We start from the raw sequence: 17,665 nt of genomic DNA on the forward strand, positions 1-17,665 counted from the left end.
CCACTGCCTCAGGCTGGGAAGCCATGTGGCACCGCCCACCACCATGAGATCTCCTCTGACAGGAAGAGGCCGACGAGAGAGGGTGCTCTCCGGTGCCCGGCAATAAATCAGACTAATCAGGAGTCCATCGGGGGCGGTGCTGGCTCCGTATTTCGTCTAGAAGTGCTGCCCACTCAAAAAGGGCTCTGAGCCACCCACCCCGGTGTGCCGTCCGCAATCTAATGCCTTGCCGCGGCCGACCGGGGCCCGCAATCGTTGGTCTGTGCCCAGCTCTGCTGCAGGGGTAATCAGAACGCCGCCTGCATTCGCCAAGATGTTCACAGGCTGTTCTCGATGTATCGGGGCAGAGCGGTGGATAGGGTGCTGCAGTGAGGCTATGTTATGGCGAGGACAGGGAGACAAAAAAGATGTCTTACCCACCCGCCATCTTGGCCACGCCCCAAAGGCCCCTTTTTAAAGGTGTTTTAAAAAAAAACAATTCTTATAGGTACAACCGATTTGCTACCAAGCGACAGTGCATGCGTGCTGCCTGCAGGCCAGGCTCGACCTAAAAAGGAAGATTAGGGCTTTGCCATTATTTTAAAGTCGAGTGACCAGTTGAAAACTGCTCCATCAGACAGCAGTGGCATTCTGGGGGTCATGCTGTGCTTTGTCACACTCGTGGTGGCACAACATGTACTACAGTCCACAAGAGACACTTAACTTTTCAGGCCCTGGGTACCACTGGTACCAAATACTAGGGACTGATAAATAAGTTAACTTATGCCAATTGTGGGTAAACCATTAATCATATATCCTCAGAGCACTGGCATTGAGGCCTGTTTAACAGGATTCAGTTCACTCTGAATCAAAAGACCAACTGCATCAGTCCAAAAGTTGGTGGGTGAGGCATTTCCTTACATCCAGTAAACCACACGAGAAAGAAGAACCTAGAGTAGGACTGCTACTGTACCCATAAGGAGACATGAAAACGTTTCCACTCACATGAGGTGGAGGACTGTGCCTGCCAGGAAGAATTGACCTGATCCACAAAAAGATGGCTTGGCTCACTCTAGATGGACGAGACAGCCAGAAAACCATTACGTTGCCTCAGCTGGTCAAAGACCTGCTTGATCACCTTCACATTCCATGAAGGATCAGCCTGAATTACCCTCACCTGCAACATCCTTGTATTTCTGAGGTGCTATTATGTACCTCTCCAGCTGCCCTTCAGGAGTCTTGAGAAACATGGCTTTACCCCTGACCTGGGTCTGCGCCATCTGGAATCATCTTCGGTTCTCAAGTCACTGAGGTGTGATCACCGGGTCCTCAAAGCCCCCTTTTCCATGGTACCTTTTGATGGTCCTTTCATCACAAGAAAATCATGAAAAAAATGAGTGGGTTCTGAGATACAGGCCTCCTGCCCCTACTAACTTTCTGTTAACTGGCACCTTAGCCAGCACCTTAGCCAGCCACTGTCCCTATAGTAACCCATTGAACTTTGGGCTACTGTGACTGGCCATCATATTGCCTCTCCTCCCTCAATAGCACCTCCAGACATCAGGGGGAAGACTTGAAAACATTATTACTTTAAGATTTAAAGAGTGGGCATTTAATTTCTTTGGCATCCTGTTGTCGAGGATCGAGCAGGTGCTTTGTGTGTGTTGTAGAGGATGCTCCTTGAAGAAATATCTTCAAATTGAAACTAACAGCATTGTTGGTTTGTGTCTTTGATTTTACTTCTAAAATGACTGAGTGAAGGAGATCCAAGCACTTCCATAGAGCCCCAAGCAAAACAGTTCCCTCTTGGTCAGTAGTAAGCTTAATGTTAAAAGTATAGCGCCTAGCAGTGTCGCGTAGGCTTTCATTATTCTAATGAGACTACTGGATTTTGGGCAGCAAGATCGGCCACAGTGTGGGAGACTGAGTCTGACCCACTGTGGGTGACACCTATCACCCTAAATCTGTGTTTTGCTCCGGCTAACTAGCAGTGCCTCATCTCTACCAGAAGATAGGGATGATTGGGCAGCCAAGCGCATGACATATTAGGCTTCTCAGGGAAGTCGTGGTCACTCAGGTCGCATCCAGTTCTCTCATTCACTCTTCGGTCTCATATATAAATGACAATAAGAAGCAGTATAAGTTTTAATGACTGGTTTAATAAAACGACTGCATTTTAGATAGCAAAGCGTGAAGATGCAATAACCAGGACGACACAACATGACAATATTAGAATGGTGACGAGAAGAGTGAAGCATAAGAATAACGCTATCATATTTGTCACTAAGATTTATGGACTATTTCCTACCTAAGTCTTACTCTGAGCACAGTATGTTAAGCTCTAATTCTGCCTTTCAGGTTCCCTCGGGAGGACATCAACCCTCATACCTGAGCAAAGGCCTGTAGTCTGCGTTAGCATCTGCAGCGAAGCATTCAGCAATCAGCATACAGTTGTGGTTCCCTGGCTGGAATCTCCCTCTTAAGGTGTAATGGGACTAGGAAGTGTTTTTATAATAACACAGCTGATGTTCTAAGAAAATGTCCCTACGTAAGGCTGTGTATTTTCTACGAATGTTGGAGACTAAAATTCTACCACGTTCACCGGCAAAGTACCAAACTGTAGCCTTGACTGAAGCACAAAGTGATCAAGAATGTCTTGTTTGAGGACACAGTGCTGGGCTAAGCAAAACCGTTAGATGAAAATAAAACAAGACCGTAAAACTGGTTATTGTAAAAATAACAATGCAAAGCCGAATAAAATATATCTAGGTCAAAGTGCACAGCCGCCTAGTGTGTTAAACTAACGTGCACGGAGCTATAACTAAAATGGCTACACAACAGCAGTAAGGAGTTATAAACACACTTGGGGTACACTTGTTTTTTGGATATATCACTTATAAGTCTGTTGTCCATTTGGATATGTTATGTGTGGAGTGAAAATCTAAGGGCAGTTGTTCAAGTGACCTAATGATCTGTAATATGTCTTTCTTCTTCTCTCTACCCACAAGTATGTCTTTAGTTTCCCTGTGGTCCCCCTGCTTTCTTTTGAGACAGCTGCCCTGTTAAGGTGAAAGTCTGTTGTACATTGATCCCCAGATTTAGTCATACCATGAATGTATGAATCTTCTGTCAAGCCAGTACTATCTTTGCATTGCAAAAATCAACTAACATGACCAGTAGAAAAATTAGCTTTCCAATGTTTAATTTGTAAAGAAAAATGTTCTGGTGCTCAAAGCCCTCCTCTTAAACACGCGGCCGCTGCAATTAAATGTGGGAACACGGAATACTGAGGCAGCGTAATCGTGAAGCCATCTCGGGCCTCTTCAATCCATTTAAAGCCATCCCCTGCCCCATCAGCTCACTTTTTCAGCTTTCTGGTTTCTCCCATTGTGACTCATTTTCGTTTTTCTCATCCTCAGTCTTTCCCATATGTGTCTTTTGCTCGCAGCAAAAGCTTGGGGCAGAAGAATAAGCGCTGGCCCTAAATAATAAGTGCTGGTGCTCAGCACCAGAAACAATAAGCACAAATTAAGCACTGTAGCTTTCCCATTATAGTAGGGTAGGGGGAGGGGTATGCCATAACAGAGTGGGGCACCTGCCACCAGTGGTATAAAGTATTCATAGTGGAACAGTATAGAAGGCCCATCAGTTTGAGGGATCGTAGCAGGAGCCACACAGGATGCTTTACGAGAATTCTACTATGCAACTATTTCAACTGTACTCAGGGCTTAGTGGTTGATTGGGGCTGCCAGGTCAAACCTAGATACATCAGAAGCTCCCAACCAACCTTTCTGTGAGGTTCTATATAATACAGATCTGTAGGGTCATGGTGCCTAATTGTTACAGGTAAAGCCCCACGATTACGATTTTAACAGTATATCGTGGGAATGTCATACTGTTAATGAGTTTCTAAACCCCACTAACATCTGGAGTAAACCTTGACTGCTCCACCTTTCTACCTAAGAGTCAAGTGCTAAAATAGGGTACTTGCTCTATGGAATGTAACAGTATTGTGACACCAGCGATAAACAATAACAAATATCACTGTTCATTCAGTTTAACCCCTTAATACCCTTGGGGCCCACAGGAAAATACATCAAAAGCTTCTAAACAGAAGTGTGATTTCTTAACAACAAACGAACAAGCATTGGCAAAGCCAATAGGTCTTGCCTACGCAAGAGCTATTGGCTGCTGTTCAGCATGGCTAAAAGTTAGTGGCGTAGAGAATAGTGGTGTCAAGTATCATAAAGTGGAATGGCGAAGAATGGAGTAATGTTATATAGTGCAGGGCAGAAAGTGTTGTGTATTGGAGTGACATAGTGTGGAGTCGTGTAGCGTTGCATACATTAGAGTGGCATTGAGTAGAGGTGACTGGTGTAGTGCGTTGGCATTGAATGTTACAAAATATAGTGGCGCAGAGTGCAGTGACATTGAGTACAGTGAATTGTCATACAATGCAGCGCCACAGAGTGGAATGGCTTAGATTAGAGTGGCGTAGAGTGGTGTGGAGTGGCATAGAGTTGATTGATGCAGAGGGCAGTGGCGCAGAGTAGAGTTGGGTGGCATAGAGTGCAGTGGTGTAGAGTTATGCAGAGCAGAGTGGCGCAGTGCAGAGTGGAGTAGAGTAGAGTGCTGTGCAGTGGCAAAGAGTGCAGTAGCGTGGAGTAGTGCAGAGTAGAGTGGCATAGGGTTCAGTGGAGTGGTACAGAGTACAGTGACGTAGAGTGAAGTGGCATAGAGTTGAGTGATGCAGAGTAGAGTGCACTTGCATGGAATGGTACAGAATGTAATGGCGTAGAGTGAAGAAGTGTAGAGTGCTGTGATACGTAGTACATTAGAGTGGCATACTGTGGATTGGCATAGAGTGAAGGGGCATTGAGTTGAGTGTTACAGAGTAAAGTGCATTAGCGTAGAATGTATTGACATAGAGTGCAGTGTTGCAGAGAGTTATAGAGTGATGTTGTGCTTAGTAAATTGGTGTGACCTAGACAGGAGTGCATTGGCGAAACGTGCAGTGCATTGGCATAGAGTAGAGTGGTACAGAGTAGAGAGGAATTGGGTGAAGTGGCATAAAGTGCAGTTGTGCAGACTGCAGTGGCGTGGAGTTCTGCAGAGTAGATGGGAGTGGTACAGATTAGAGTAGAGTGGAGTGACGTAGAATGGAGTATTTATGGTGCGGTAGCACACTGCCTTTACAGACAACACATTTGCATTGAAAATACCATTACATTTGCACAGACATACAGTTTTACAAATAAAACTATACAGTGCACAGACGAAAATGTGTGGAAATTGCATCACCTAGTTTAATGATTACATCACTTAGTTTAATGATCGTTTTGTTTCCTGCACGCTTCAGAAATAAAACAAAATATGCTTCATTTGTGCGTTCATAATTCTGATCTATTCTGAAATACTTACACAGTTCATTTAAATGTTGTTATATGCTTTCATACCCCCACTATCCAGCAAGATTGTCACATAGATCCTCTCACTTTGAAGTCAGGGAAAGAAAGTAAACAAGTGCCTTTGGAAGACTGCACCGGCGTTTGTACTCTGTCTTTGAATGCACAGCAAAAGTGACAAGATAAAAAAGTTTATAGGCCTATTTACAGAAAGGGGTCACTCTGAAGTACTTTGTAAATAAGGTTTAGGCAAGGGAAAGACCAAACTCAAGCTGGCCAGCCCAAAACAAATAAAGCCAGCAAATTGAAAGCAAGAACATTTCAGTTACAAACCACAAAGATAGAGAAGTGAGGCATAAACATAGGGTTTCACTCAAACATGCTGTGTTGTGTCCTAGTTGAGGGGGGAGCATGTGATTCCTGTTGGTACGGGGGGAGGCTTGTTTAATGTTCCACTCTTCTTTACATGTCTGACCTTCTTTCTTTTTTCCCTTTTCTGCAGTCTTCATCATCCTCATCCTCCTCCAGCAGCGATTAGGACTAAGACTACCTGGCAAGCTCCACAAAACATACCATAACGTGTGAAGCTTCCAGTTATTCCTGCCCGTGTTCAGTATCAATACCTGCATGGGGTAGAGGAGTCTGCCTGGGTGCGGCATACTGCCCCTCACCCATGAATTTTGCTTTGTAATTGAAGGCCAAAGCCACAAACATGCTGCAACCATATTTTCCAAATTCCTACTTTATAATGTGTATTCTATGTATGGATCCGAAATGTAAACCTTGTATGTGTCTTCCTTTTGACCCATGGTGACAAACTATCAAAATTAATGAAAGTAGAATTCATCCACAGCAATCCTCAGACCTGGAAGCATGCCTGAACTAGTCAATAGTCTTTAAGAGCATTTGTTTTATAACTCCATACATGCAGATAAATATTTTGAATATAGCTCCAGAGAACCTCCCATAAATTGCTAACATTTGTTCATAGGTATATCAGTATGTAGCTCTAAACATTCTCCTATTAAACGTCTGCTTCCAGTTTTCTTGCCTCTTTGTGTACATCTAAAATTCTCTTTCTAAAGTTCCCTTAATTTTGGTCTGTTTGTGTCCAATCCTCCTGAACTGACACTCCTATTTTGAGGTCATTCAATTTCTTGCAAGACTCAATCAGGCCCTTTGCCAGCTTGATCCTGCTTTTGCCACGTCTTCTAAAGTGGTCAGATGCTTGTCTACACATGCCATGCCCATAGGTTTGTTGCAGCTTCATCAGTTGTTCTAGGAGGAAATCCCACCCCCCAAAAAAAAAACAGCTGCGGATGTGCCTTTTTGTACCTACGCATACAATCCAGAGACAACCTAGATAGGTGAATGCAGGTTTTGGAGGTGGAGAAAAACACAAATGTGGCTAGCGAGCATGGCCTTTTTCAAACTGATAGTCTCATCTTAGGAAAGGTCATTCTATATGGCTCACTATCCGTTTATAAGAATAACCATCAGGTTTCAAAATTAACTTTAAGGAGCCTGAGGAACATGTTGCTCATTATTCAGAATTTGACGAGCCACACTGCTAAGTCACTTGTGGTAGCAAGACTATTGGTGTCAACAGCAGGTGCTAAGACCCAGACAGTTTGCACAACTAGTGTTTACTGGACTTGTGGTGAGATTTGGTTTTGCATGTTGGAATGTTAATTAGTTTATTTCCCTGGGTGTGTGGTTATGAGACCAAGGTAAGGAAGCTGTGTCATTCTGGACAGCCTTAAGATGATGGAGGTAACCACACCAAATAAATTAGTAGTCATGGATAGTTGTTCTTTTAAGACAATACTCATATTTTACCAAAAAGTCTTAACAAAAATCCAGGACAAGCCAAAAACAGTAAGATGGAGAGCAAACTTTTGATTGTAACCAAATCACATTAATGGAACAGGCTGATGGACAACACAACATGATATTAAAAAGATGTATTGTCTGGTTGAAAACTGCAACAACTGAATTGACAGGAAAAAGTCAAAATGTTGGCATTTGGACTACACCTCCATACATTAGTTATTAATTACCGGTGTAGTAAATGTAACCTTTTGAAAACATCACATGAGTGAGCCCAACAGAGCAGGACAAACTGAATTAAAGGTCTGCTGTCTTCAGCCACATGACCCTCGATTGAGCCCGACGGAAGTCCTCTGAGAGTGACTTTGAACATAAATATCATTAGATGCAGGGCAAAGTGTGCAAGATTTCTTATAAACAGCCATGGGTATGTCCAGCAGGCTTTTAAACACCAAGGTTTTAGGCACCAAAAGCCAATGATTGATTGCTTTTTACTCTTAATAAAAATAAAAGTAGACTTGAACTAGCGACATGATAGGGTATCAAGTTCTTAAATCAATACGGTGGGTGTGTAAAGACAACAATACACTATTTGGAAGATTTTTAATTGTGCAAATGCTGTGTTGAAAGCGACAGTGTGTTTCTTAATTGTTGTTCAGCTTTGAAGAACACATACATAATTTAGGGGGTCATTACGACCTCAGCGGTCTTTTCAAAAGACCGACGAGGCCGCGGGAGACAGAATACCGCCATTGCCAGCGGTATTTCTGTCTCCCTATTATGACATTTCCGCTGGCCCAGCGGAAATGTGACATCAACATTGCAGCCGGCTCGTAATAGAGCCGGCGGCAATGCTGGTGTGCAGCAGGTGCAGTAGCTCCCGTCGCGCATTTCACTGCCTGAAATTCGGACAGTGAAATGCGCGACAGGGCTATGCCTGGGGGCCCCTGCACTGCCCATGCCAAGTGCATGAACAGTGCAGGGGCACCCTAAGTCCCCTTACCGCCGGCCTTTCCATGGCGGTGTGTACCGCCATGGACAGGCCGGCGGTCGGGGACTCATAATCCCCAGGGCAGCGGTGCTGGCACCGCTGCCCTGGGGATTATGACCGCCAGGCGGAATCCTGGCGGGAAAGTGGAGGGGCCGGTGGTATGGCCGTGGCAATTACGCCACGGTCATAATTGCTGGCGGAACACCGCCAGCCTGTTGGCGGTGTTACCGCCAACATACCGCCGGCCGCCAGGGTCGTAATGACCCCCTTAATCTTTTAATTTGCATGTACACTCAGGTTATCCCAAATGTCAGGCTCTGGCCATGGTCATAATTTAGGATTTCTTTAGCTTTCAATTGATGTGTAGTTCATTGTTAGGAGGCTTATTCAACTCGCAACTCCTGACTAGCACACATTTGTATTTAACTTCTCTGTGTATTTTCTTGGGCCTTGCTTCACTACTGTAAATCCTGAATGGTTGGCAAATGCTCTCCAGTGCTCTCTATAATTCCAACAGAGGAAGATACAAATCAGATCTATGTGTTTAAGGCCATTCTTGACCCATATCATTAGGAAGCAATAATCTGCAGTGGTTTAGCCTATAATAGGAACAGTGCCTTTAAAAGGCAGTTGCAGCAGCTGAGGACCTGTGATTCCAAACTTTAGCAGCAGAAGAACATTCTTTTAGCAGAGGGTGTCTAGGCCTTATTTGGCAGAGGTAGTAGATCTTGAGAGGGTGGAGCGAGGGCTGTTTCCGTGTTTCCACTCTATATTAAAACAATCTATGCAACCACAAATCATTGCTTGGTCTTTTGCACTGTTAAGTTGAACAGCTCTGATCAGGGCAACGTTGACATAATGATTAAACTTAATTTTTTTATTTTGACCATTACTGTGTGTGTTTTCTTTGGCTGTCTGGTGCCTATGTCTACAGTGTATGAGTAAAAAACCCTGAATTGTCCAGGTACTATTTGGGTTAACGTGGAAGAGTTCATGAGAGTGGTGGACTATAGAGTGGTTGGGAGGGAATTCTACGGTCAGCAATTGGGTGATATAGTGTCAGTTGGCACTCCCCCCCCCTCTTCCCTGGAACATGTGTATTTCTGTCGTAATAATGCCATTTCCACTTTTCGTGTTTTCTGCGTTGATGTTTCCTCAGTGGTGACGAGGTGAGAGCAAGGAGGGATGATCTGCTGATGATATCATCAAGACGAGAAAGCACCTGTTGTATCGTAACTGGAACAGTTTCTCCTGTGAGTGTGGGTTGACTTATAGCATCTGGAAGTTCTAGGAAGGTACCCAGTCAGTGAACCAGTTGGTGCAGCACCTTAACATCTACTAGTAATTTGGAGTGACAGTTGCAGTCCACATGGAGCTCTGGTGCAAGTCACTAAGCGAGAGCTAAGAAATTGCGATGGTGGAGATTACAGTAGTGCAGGGTTATGCAGTATGACCCTTCCTGGTGAACTTTTTTTGGTCCAAGCAGTGTTGGAAAGTGAGGCCGAACATAAAGAAGATATCAAAGTCACTTGGAGGAATTTCCTGATGTATTTGGCGAGTGTTTATGAGACTACAAGGGGTTCAAACATAGAATTATATTGAAATATGTCACTGTCCCTATAAGACATACGTAGATTCCCATTACCTGCAGAAGCAACCGGAAAGAGATGGTGCAGGATGTGAACAGCAAGGGGGTCATAGAACCAATAGAATGCTCTTCATGGGTATCTCAAATAGTGAGATTGTTCAAGTCACTGGAAAGCTGTGCCTCTATCTTGAGTTTCACAGATTAAATGAGGCTGAAAGGATGGACTTGCACCCACTTGTTGACCAACTAGTTTCTGTCTCAGATGCTACAGCTGTATTTTCAAAGTTTAATTTAGCCAGCTTATACCATCAAGTTGTGCTGGAAGAAGACAGGACGTACCTAATTACTTTCAGTACTCCAAGAGGTTTATAACAGCTTACCCTTTCCATGCTAGGCCTCTTCCACCTACAGTGCTATGCCCCTTTTTTGGCTGTTTGGGGTTGTTCGAGCTTAGGCCTCCATTATTTGTTTCCACATAAGGTGTCCATGGCAAATGTGCATCATATGTTTTTCCCCCAACATCGTGGGGTTTCTGAGAGAACCCAGGATTTGTGGATTCCCCTTGAGAGGACTGAGAAAATAGCCAAAACAGGTATGTTTTGGAGTTTTTGTGAAAAGTGGGGTAAAAGTAATGCACAAGAGAGCATTTTTTTCCTTCCCAAAATGGCATCAACAATAGGTTTGCTGTGCTTGGACCACAAAGCTCCCAACGTTCAGGAACAAGCACAGTTGCATCGAAAAAGAAAAAAAATCACCACCGTTTTTGAGAGGTAGCTCATTTCCCTATATTTTGTGTATTCATTCTACTTGCAGTTTGTAATAGAAACAGATCTGAAACCCTTTGGTGCTCCCTGAAATCTATGCTTTTTGAAAAGTAGACAGAAATCTGAATTCATCAAAGGTTTGTTTGCCTGTAGATAACTTGTGTTTTTTTCCCCAAGAAATAAACTGTTGAACTAAAAAACAAACATGAAATTGAGTATAAAAAAACAACTATTTGTGACAACATTTTCATCATCTGTACCTTCTGGTCACAAAGGCAGATTTTCAAAAGCAATCTACTGTTATGTCCGACAGCCCCATCAGGTCATGGCAATGTTATGTGTATTTCTAAAGCACTCTATCACCCACAAGGACATCCTGGTGCTAATCCGGGCTGTGTGCGCGCACCTAGTCCTTCCTATGGTAGGTTGGTTTCATTGAAAAGCCAGTTCGTCAGCTTCTCACGGAACACAAAAATTTGAGGAAGAGTGAGGCTCTGATGTGGAGTAGGAGACCATTCCATACTTTAGGAACAATGTAAAAGAATGTCCGTCCTCCTAATCTGGTTCTGTGTATTCCTGGAATGTGTGCAAGTAGGAGTCCTGCAGAGCATAGGTGTCTGGATGGTTGGTGGAAGGACCTGCAACTGTTTAGGTAAGTGAGGTCTGAATTATGTAGTGTGTTGAATTTGTGTGAGGAGTCTGAATTGAGTAAATTTGTATATCGGGAGTCCGTGCAGTTCCCTGATTTGTGGTGTGATGCAAGTTCTTTGTGGGAGGCTGCAAAGGTCTGGATGCTTTGAAGTCTTCTAGTGAGTTGCTTAGGATCCTAGTGTAAAGGGTGTTTCCATAGTCTAACTTACTGGTGACAAGGGTGTGAGTGACAGTTTTTCTAGTTTTGCTTGGGGGCGATTTGAAGATCCTCCTGAGCATCTTCAGGGTGTGAAAGCAGGATGCAGTGAAGGAGTTGGTATGTTCAGTTGTGTCCAGTTTACTGTCTGATTATTCTGATGATTGTGCCGTGGGGTTCAACTTCGTCCAGTCCACCAGTTGGAGTCCTATGGTGAGGTGTTTTTTCCAAAGATTGCTACTTCTGTCTTGTCGGTTTTGAGCTTGAGACATGTATCTTTCATCCATTTAGAGATTTTGGACAAGCAGAAGATGAACATTTTTCTTGTGTTGGAGGTCTTGTCTGAGAGGAAGAGTATGAGTTGTGTGTTGGCATAAAAGAGTATGTTGATGTCATGTGTGCGGATCACATTGAAATGAAGCATTATGTATTTACTGAAGAGTGTGAGGCTGAGTGATGGACCTTCAGGCTCTCGGATGAGTTTACAGGCTTTCCAGGATTAAGGTTTTAGGCTGACAGCTTGTGTCCTAGCCATTAAGAAGGTGCAGAACCAGTGGAATGCGGGTTCCTGGATGCCAATCTCACGCAGGTAGCTGATGAGGATGAGGTGTAAGACCGTGTCAGATGCTGCAGAGGGGCCCAGGGGAATGAGCACTGCTGTGTCTCCTCTCAAACATCATGCACTTATTGTCTGTGGAAGCGATAAGTGTTGTTTCTGTACAGTGGTTGGGCCTGAATCTGAACTGCATGGCGTCAAAGAGCTGGTGGTTGCTTAGGCGGTTGCTTAGGCGTTGGTTGATTAGTTTCTCAAGAACCTTTGCCATTATGGTAGGAGGGAGATGGGTCTGTAGTTAAAGTGTGAGTGGGTCTGCGGATGGTTTCTTGAGAAGGGCATGACAGTAACATGTTCCAGGTGTTTAGGAATGTGGCTAAGTCGATGGAGGGGTTGAGGGTGGGTGTTAGTGCTTCACTGTCGTAGTTGGACTCTTGCTCCAGGCAAGACTACTGGTTTAAGGATAACAGTACTTATGTTTGTAGGCGACTATGTCAATCCTACAACAATGATTAGGATAATGAACAATGCGAGAAATAGAATAGTAAAGACAAGAGTCATTAATACAGAGACCCCCACCATCTTGCAATATCACTCGATATCATGAAGTGTGCGATATGTTCTAATTTCTTAGCATGTAGGCCTAACCCCTAGCCTAGAAGAGAGCTAGGTATGTTAAACCTCAATCTGCCAATGCCATGTCCATGAGAAGAGCCCCCAACCCTTGTTACCTTGGAATGAGGTCTCTAGCTCAGACTCCGCAGGAACACGAAGACTGGGTCAATGTCAAGGTGATGTGCCGCATCAATAGCAGCGATGGCATCTTGTCGGAATCCCTCTGATTATCTTATGAAGTGAGGAGTATATATATACAGATCTGCTTGGACTCCTGACTTAGGTTTGTTCCCAAACAATAGATAACAATGCGTGCTTGGGACAGTAATTAGTATAAACAATTCCCTCAAAAGCGTGAAGAGGGAAAGTACCTAACGCGAGCACCTCCAGTTTGTTTGTATTTGATGCCTTAGCGTGGTGGCACTGATAAGGAAAATCAAAACATGGGCCTAAATCAAAACAAGGCAGCCATCTTAAAATAATTAAATAAATGGGCTAAAACAGAGCAAGCTAGGTAGGGTAAAAGTCACTGGGTGACGGGGGCACGAGTCTGAAAACCTCAGGCTAAGCTAACTCCTGTATCCCATTAAAACAAACTAGGATTCACTACATCACTGATCGGTAGGAGTTCTTTGGTGAAGGCGTGATGGGGCAAGGGTCAGGTGAGGCACCCCAGTGGACAGTCTTCATAGAAGCAGCGATTTCGGCAGTGGTGTCGGCAGGCCACAAGGAACAGGCTTGTTCATTGGCTGTGAGGGGACATTGAGTTGCAATGGTGACCGGGTCTTGTTGGAAGTTGAAGTTGCTGTATATGGAGGTGATTTTACTATAGAATAATTACTAGAGCTTGTTGCTAAGTTCTTGTGAGGGAATGATATTGGAAATGGCAGGAGGAGCAGTGAAAGCTTTGGTGGTAAAGATTTTCTTGCTGCTTTTAGTGCTGATGTTGTGATCTGCTAGAGCTGTGCACTTGGCGTTCCTTATCAGCTGGTGGTAGTATCTTAGGGCTGATTTAAAGATGCCTTTATTTGTGTCCTGACTTGTTCTCCAATTGTGCTCCAGTTGCTAACTGTGGCGTTTTGTCAGCCCGAGTTCCTTTGTGTACTAGCTGGTCTGAAGTCTGACTCTTCAGGTTGGATTGCGCTTGAGGGGAGGTAGGGTGTTGGCGCAAACAGTGATCCAGCTGTTGAAGTTATTGATGCTTTCAGAAAGTTGCTGGTGTGCTCGGTGAGAGTGGAAGCCCAATTCTCTTCTGGGATGCTTTTCCAGACATGGCAGACATTTCAGGTGATGGTAGGTCTGTGGTGGTGCAGGGTGAATATGCTAAGCTGACAAGGGCATAGTTTGTACAGGTCATAGTTTCTGGTTTGTCAACTGTGATCATAAAAATTAAAATGTATAGAGTATGTATGTTCCCAAAAACAGAAGCTTCCCAGAACTAGTAGGTAAACTGCCTCTACCCCCCCCACCCCCGCCTAATCCACCAGGCCTGGCTTTTCCCCTTGCAGACATACACAAAAACTATCTTATGTGCAAGCACAGACCACACATTCCTATTTGTTTACCTGAATGAGCCATGTCAGGGTTTGAGGCAAGGGATCTGGTTAAATAACTTTGCATTGTAGTAAATTGTAAGTGTTCTTTCCATTTTCGTTGTTGTAGCAGCATTTTAAGATGATTTGTTCAACTATGGTTGCCACCTTTCCCAAAGAAAAGTACTGGTTATTTGTTCACAAATTCTGCAAAGGGCTTGGCATGATATTTAAATAGAACCCATTTCAAATCATCTGCATTTGTTTTTAACATGGCATGGAAGCGCGTCATCAGAGAAGGAGGCGGCAGCACTGAGTCCGGGGGCAGGAGCCCTTTAAAGCTAGTTTCGCGCTCCCGCAACCGCGGGAAGCGCGTCATCAGAGGAGGAGGCGGCAGCACTGAGTCCGGGGGCAGGAGCCCTTTAAAGCTAGTTTCGCGCTTCCGCAACTGGGGGACGCGCGCAGGCGGCGCCCGGGCCAAGGGCGGGCCCGTCTTGCGCCCGTCATCGCCTGTTTGAGGCTGGGCTGGGCCACCCCTCTTTCATCTCCAGTGGAGGGTGACTATTTATACATTTACTAATATTGGGGATCATTTTGGAGGCTTTTTAGTGGCTCCAGTGGGTCTTTAATATTTTTAATTTTTACTCACTAGTTTGTTTTTGTCTGTTATTTTGTTATTGAAACTTTTTGTTACAATGGGCAGGAAAAGAGGTCCGTTAACTGGTCCCATGGGGGATGGTGGTGGCGGTAGTAGACAGGGAAGTGGCACCACCACATTGGACTCTTTCCTCGCAAGAGCTGTCGGGGTCGTAACGAAGGAGATTGATCTGGCAGAGAGGAGGATATCCATGGAACTGGAGGACTGGCGTCTGGCCCCAATAGATATGGGCCCTCGTGAGATTGTGGATGTGGAGGTGACTTATCCGGGGGGTGACCAAGGTACTGCTATGGTTGCTGTTGAGCCTGCTCAAATTGAGCTAATAGAGACAACAGAGGGCTCTTGTGGCCAAGGCCCTTCCAGAAGAAGCAAAAGACTTCTATTATCTTCTCCCCCGGCCTGCCCCCTGGATAAATGTAGCCCCCCCGAGGGAAAAAAAAGGTCCTAAAGAAATCAATCCCCAAGTCGAAAACATCCCCCTTGGAACTCCCTAAGGGTCCGAGTAGTGACCCTGCACCTTGCCAGCAGCTGGGTTGTGATGTTACTATTTTATTGTCAAAATTCCGTGAAATGATCCAGGAGATTTTATCCCCAGTTGTGGCGAAACTATCGGCCATAGAAAAGGCAGTTGCTCTGATATCGGTGCAAGGAAGTCAGGGGAGGCACTGTGTAGGTGGATATGTGGCCCCGACCAGGCGATCCCATCCCTGTGAGGAGCTGCTCCCGCCAGAGGTCGCTGTGGGCCATTGGGGCCTCTGGGAAATTCATCTCAGTTATTGGTTAACTCTGGAAATTCTGGGGGTCAGGGCGCTCATGCTGAGATTGCGCCAGCTGAACCGACCTCTATATTAAGGGTGGATAGGACTGTCAATAGGCCTAGCTGTAGTAGGCAGCCTGATCCTGAATTTGTGGTAGCGGGGGCTGACCAACAACTGGTTGGGAACAATAATCTGAATCTCCCGACGGCCAGGCCTGCATTGACCTGTTTGGATCTCCCCCCAGCTTGTGCCCCCTATGTGTTGGTGTTGACGAATGTACCTGCTCTTGCCCCTGGGGTAACTGAGTCCACGGCCCAACTCACAAACAAGGCTGGATATTGGTTGACTAAGAACTGTGATTTCTCATGTAAGGATTTCAATGATATTCTGTTTGCCAGAAGAATTGGATGGGTTGGGCCCAAAAATAAGGTGGGTGAGGAAGATTGTATTATTATAAATGTTAGATACCCAGCCCTGAGTCAAAGGCTCCTTTCTACCTACCGCCCTGCTGTATTTAGAGCTGGTACAATTGGTATGGTCCCTTTGGGTTATTTTTATGACCATATGCGATTGATTGCTGGGGTATCTCCGGGTTCAGGTAGGTTTCCCCCCCTGGGTCAGAATAGTCACCAGGCAAACAGCAGAAGAACTGTCACTAACAGTAATTTATCCTTGGAAGGGGTGGACTGACAATGCGCCAAGACCCTGGTTATACGGGTAGAGGTGCCCCCACAGTGTAAACTTATCTCATGGAATATTGCGGGCTATGATGCTAAGTTATCTGATCAGGCGTGGATTAGGTGTGTGACTACTTTTGATGTGATCATGCTTCAGGAAACCTGGTCAGAGGGGTTGTCTGTGTGGGATGGGTATAACAGATTTGCAATTCCAGCTCTGAAGTCTCTTGGTGGCCGCTCAAAAGGTGGTTTGGTTACCCTAATCCGCCTCTCTAAGATAGTGGGTGCTTTTCAAATTAACTGCAATCACCAAGGTATATTGCTGGTATGGGTAATTTTCTCTAATAATTTTAATATTTTACTGGTTAACTTTTATAATGCTGTGTGGGATGTGGGGTGCCAAATTGGGGCCCTGTTTTCCGTTCTTCAGGTTTTGAAACACAAAATGGAGGAGATGGGGTTAGAATTCTGTGCTATTGTCTCTGGAGACTTCAATGCCAAGCTGGGGAGGCTCAGTACTGTGGTTAATCCCTTTATTTTTGACTGCGAGGATTATTTAGTGGATGGTCTGCAGGACTCCAGAGGCAGGGTTCTTATCAAGGAATTTAGGAAGATGGGCCTTCTGAATTTGTGTGACATAGAAGCCGTAGGCACTCATCAACTCCCAACCTATGTGGGAAGAGGATCTGAATCCACTATTGACTACATTTTTATGTCTCCACCTTTGAAAGACCTGGTGATTGGGGGGGAGGTGCTGGGGGAGAGTTTCAGTGATCATAATCCCCTTATAGTATCCTTTAAACTCCCTGGGGCCCTACGTAAATTAGGACGAGGTAGGCCGGTAGTAGTGGAGATTAAGGACCAGGGTAGGTTGCTTGGGTGGAAGCAAGTGGATTCCATAAAAGTTGTAGAAAGGGTGGTGGGGGAAAATTTACATTTATTTATGGACACACTCTTGACAGAGGCTCCTAATCCTAAAACTGTTATGAATGCAATAACAGTAGTAAATGCAGCAGTGAGAGACTACCTTTTTTCAGTAGGCAGCCAAACTACTAAACGTAATTGTGGTTGGTATGATAAGACCTGCTATGTTGCAAGGGCAAACCTGAAGATGGCCACCAGGAAACATCCTAGATATTGGGTCCTCATAAAAGAAGCTAGAATGAAATATAAGAGGGCCCTGAGGGATAGCAAGATAAAACATAAAGATAAAGCCTGGGAAGAGTTAGAACGTGCCATAGCTCTGAAGGATCCTGGCCTGTTTTGGAAAGTGGTAAACAGAGGTTCCTTTGGAACAGATACATCTGAGGGCCTTGGCTGCAACATCGGCCCGGAAGCATGGGTAACTCACTTTTGTAGTATTTTTGAGGGTTCTCCCCTAAGAAATAATCGGGAGAACGAGTATGAGATGGCTCCAAACCTAACAATTAGGTTTTCGCTTCAGGAGGTTATGGATGCGATACAGAGT

At 44.8% G+C, this 17,665-nt stretch overlaps 1 protein-coding gene across 1 annotated transcript in view; it reads left to right on the forward strand.

The window, feature by feature from the left end:
* The window catches only part of PRR13 (proline rich 13), a 93,494-nt gene extending 84,403 nt beyond the window's left edge, over nt 1–9,091 (forward strand). Inside the window, exon 4 of the mRNA XM_069230965.1 lies at nt 5,887–9,091. Coding sequence (XP_069087066.1) covers nt 5,887–5,922 — 36 coding nt within the window. The 3' untranslated portion in view covers nt 5,923–9,091. The remainder of the gene's footprint in view (nt 1–5,886) is intronic.
* Nucleotides 9,092–17,665: the final 8,574 nt, after the last annotated feature.

Source organism: Pleurodeles waltl, chromosome 4_2, assembly GCF_031143425.1.
Source record: "Pleurodeles waltl isolate 20211129_DDA chromosome 4_2, aPleWal1.hap1.20221129, whole genome shotgun sequence".
In the NCBI taxonomy this organism is placed as follows: Eukaryota; Metazoa; Chordata; class Amphibia; order Caudata; family Salamandridae; genus Pleurodeles; species Pleurodeles waltl.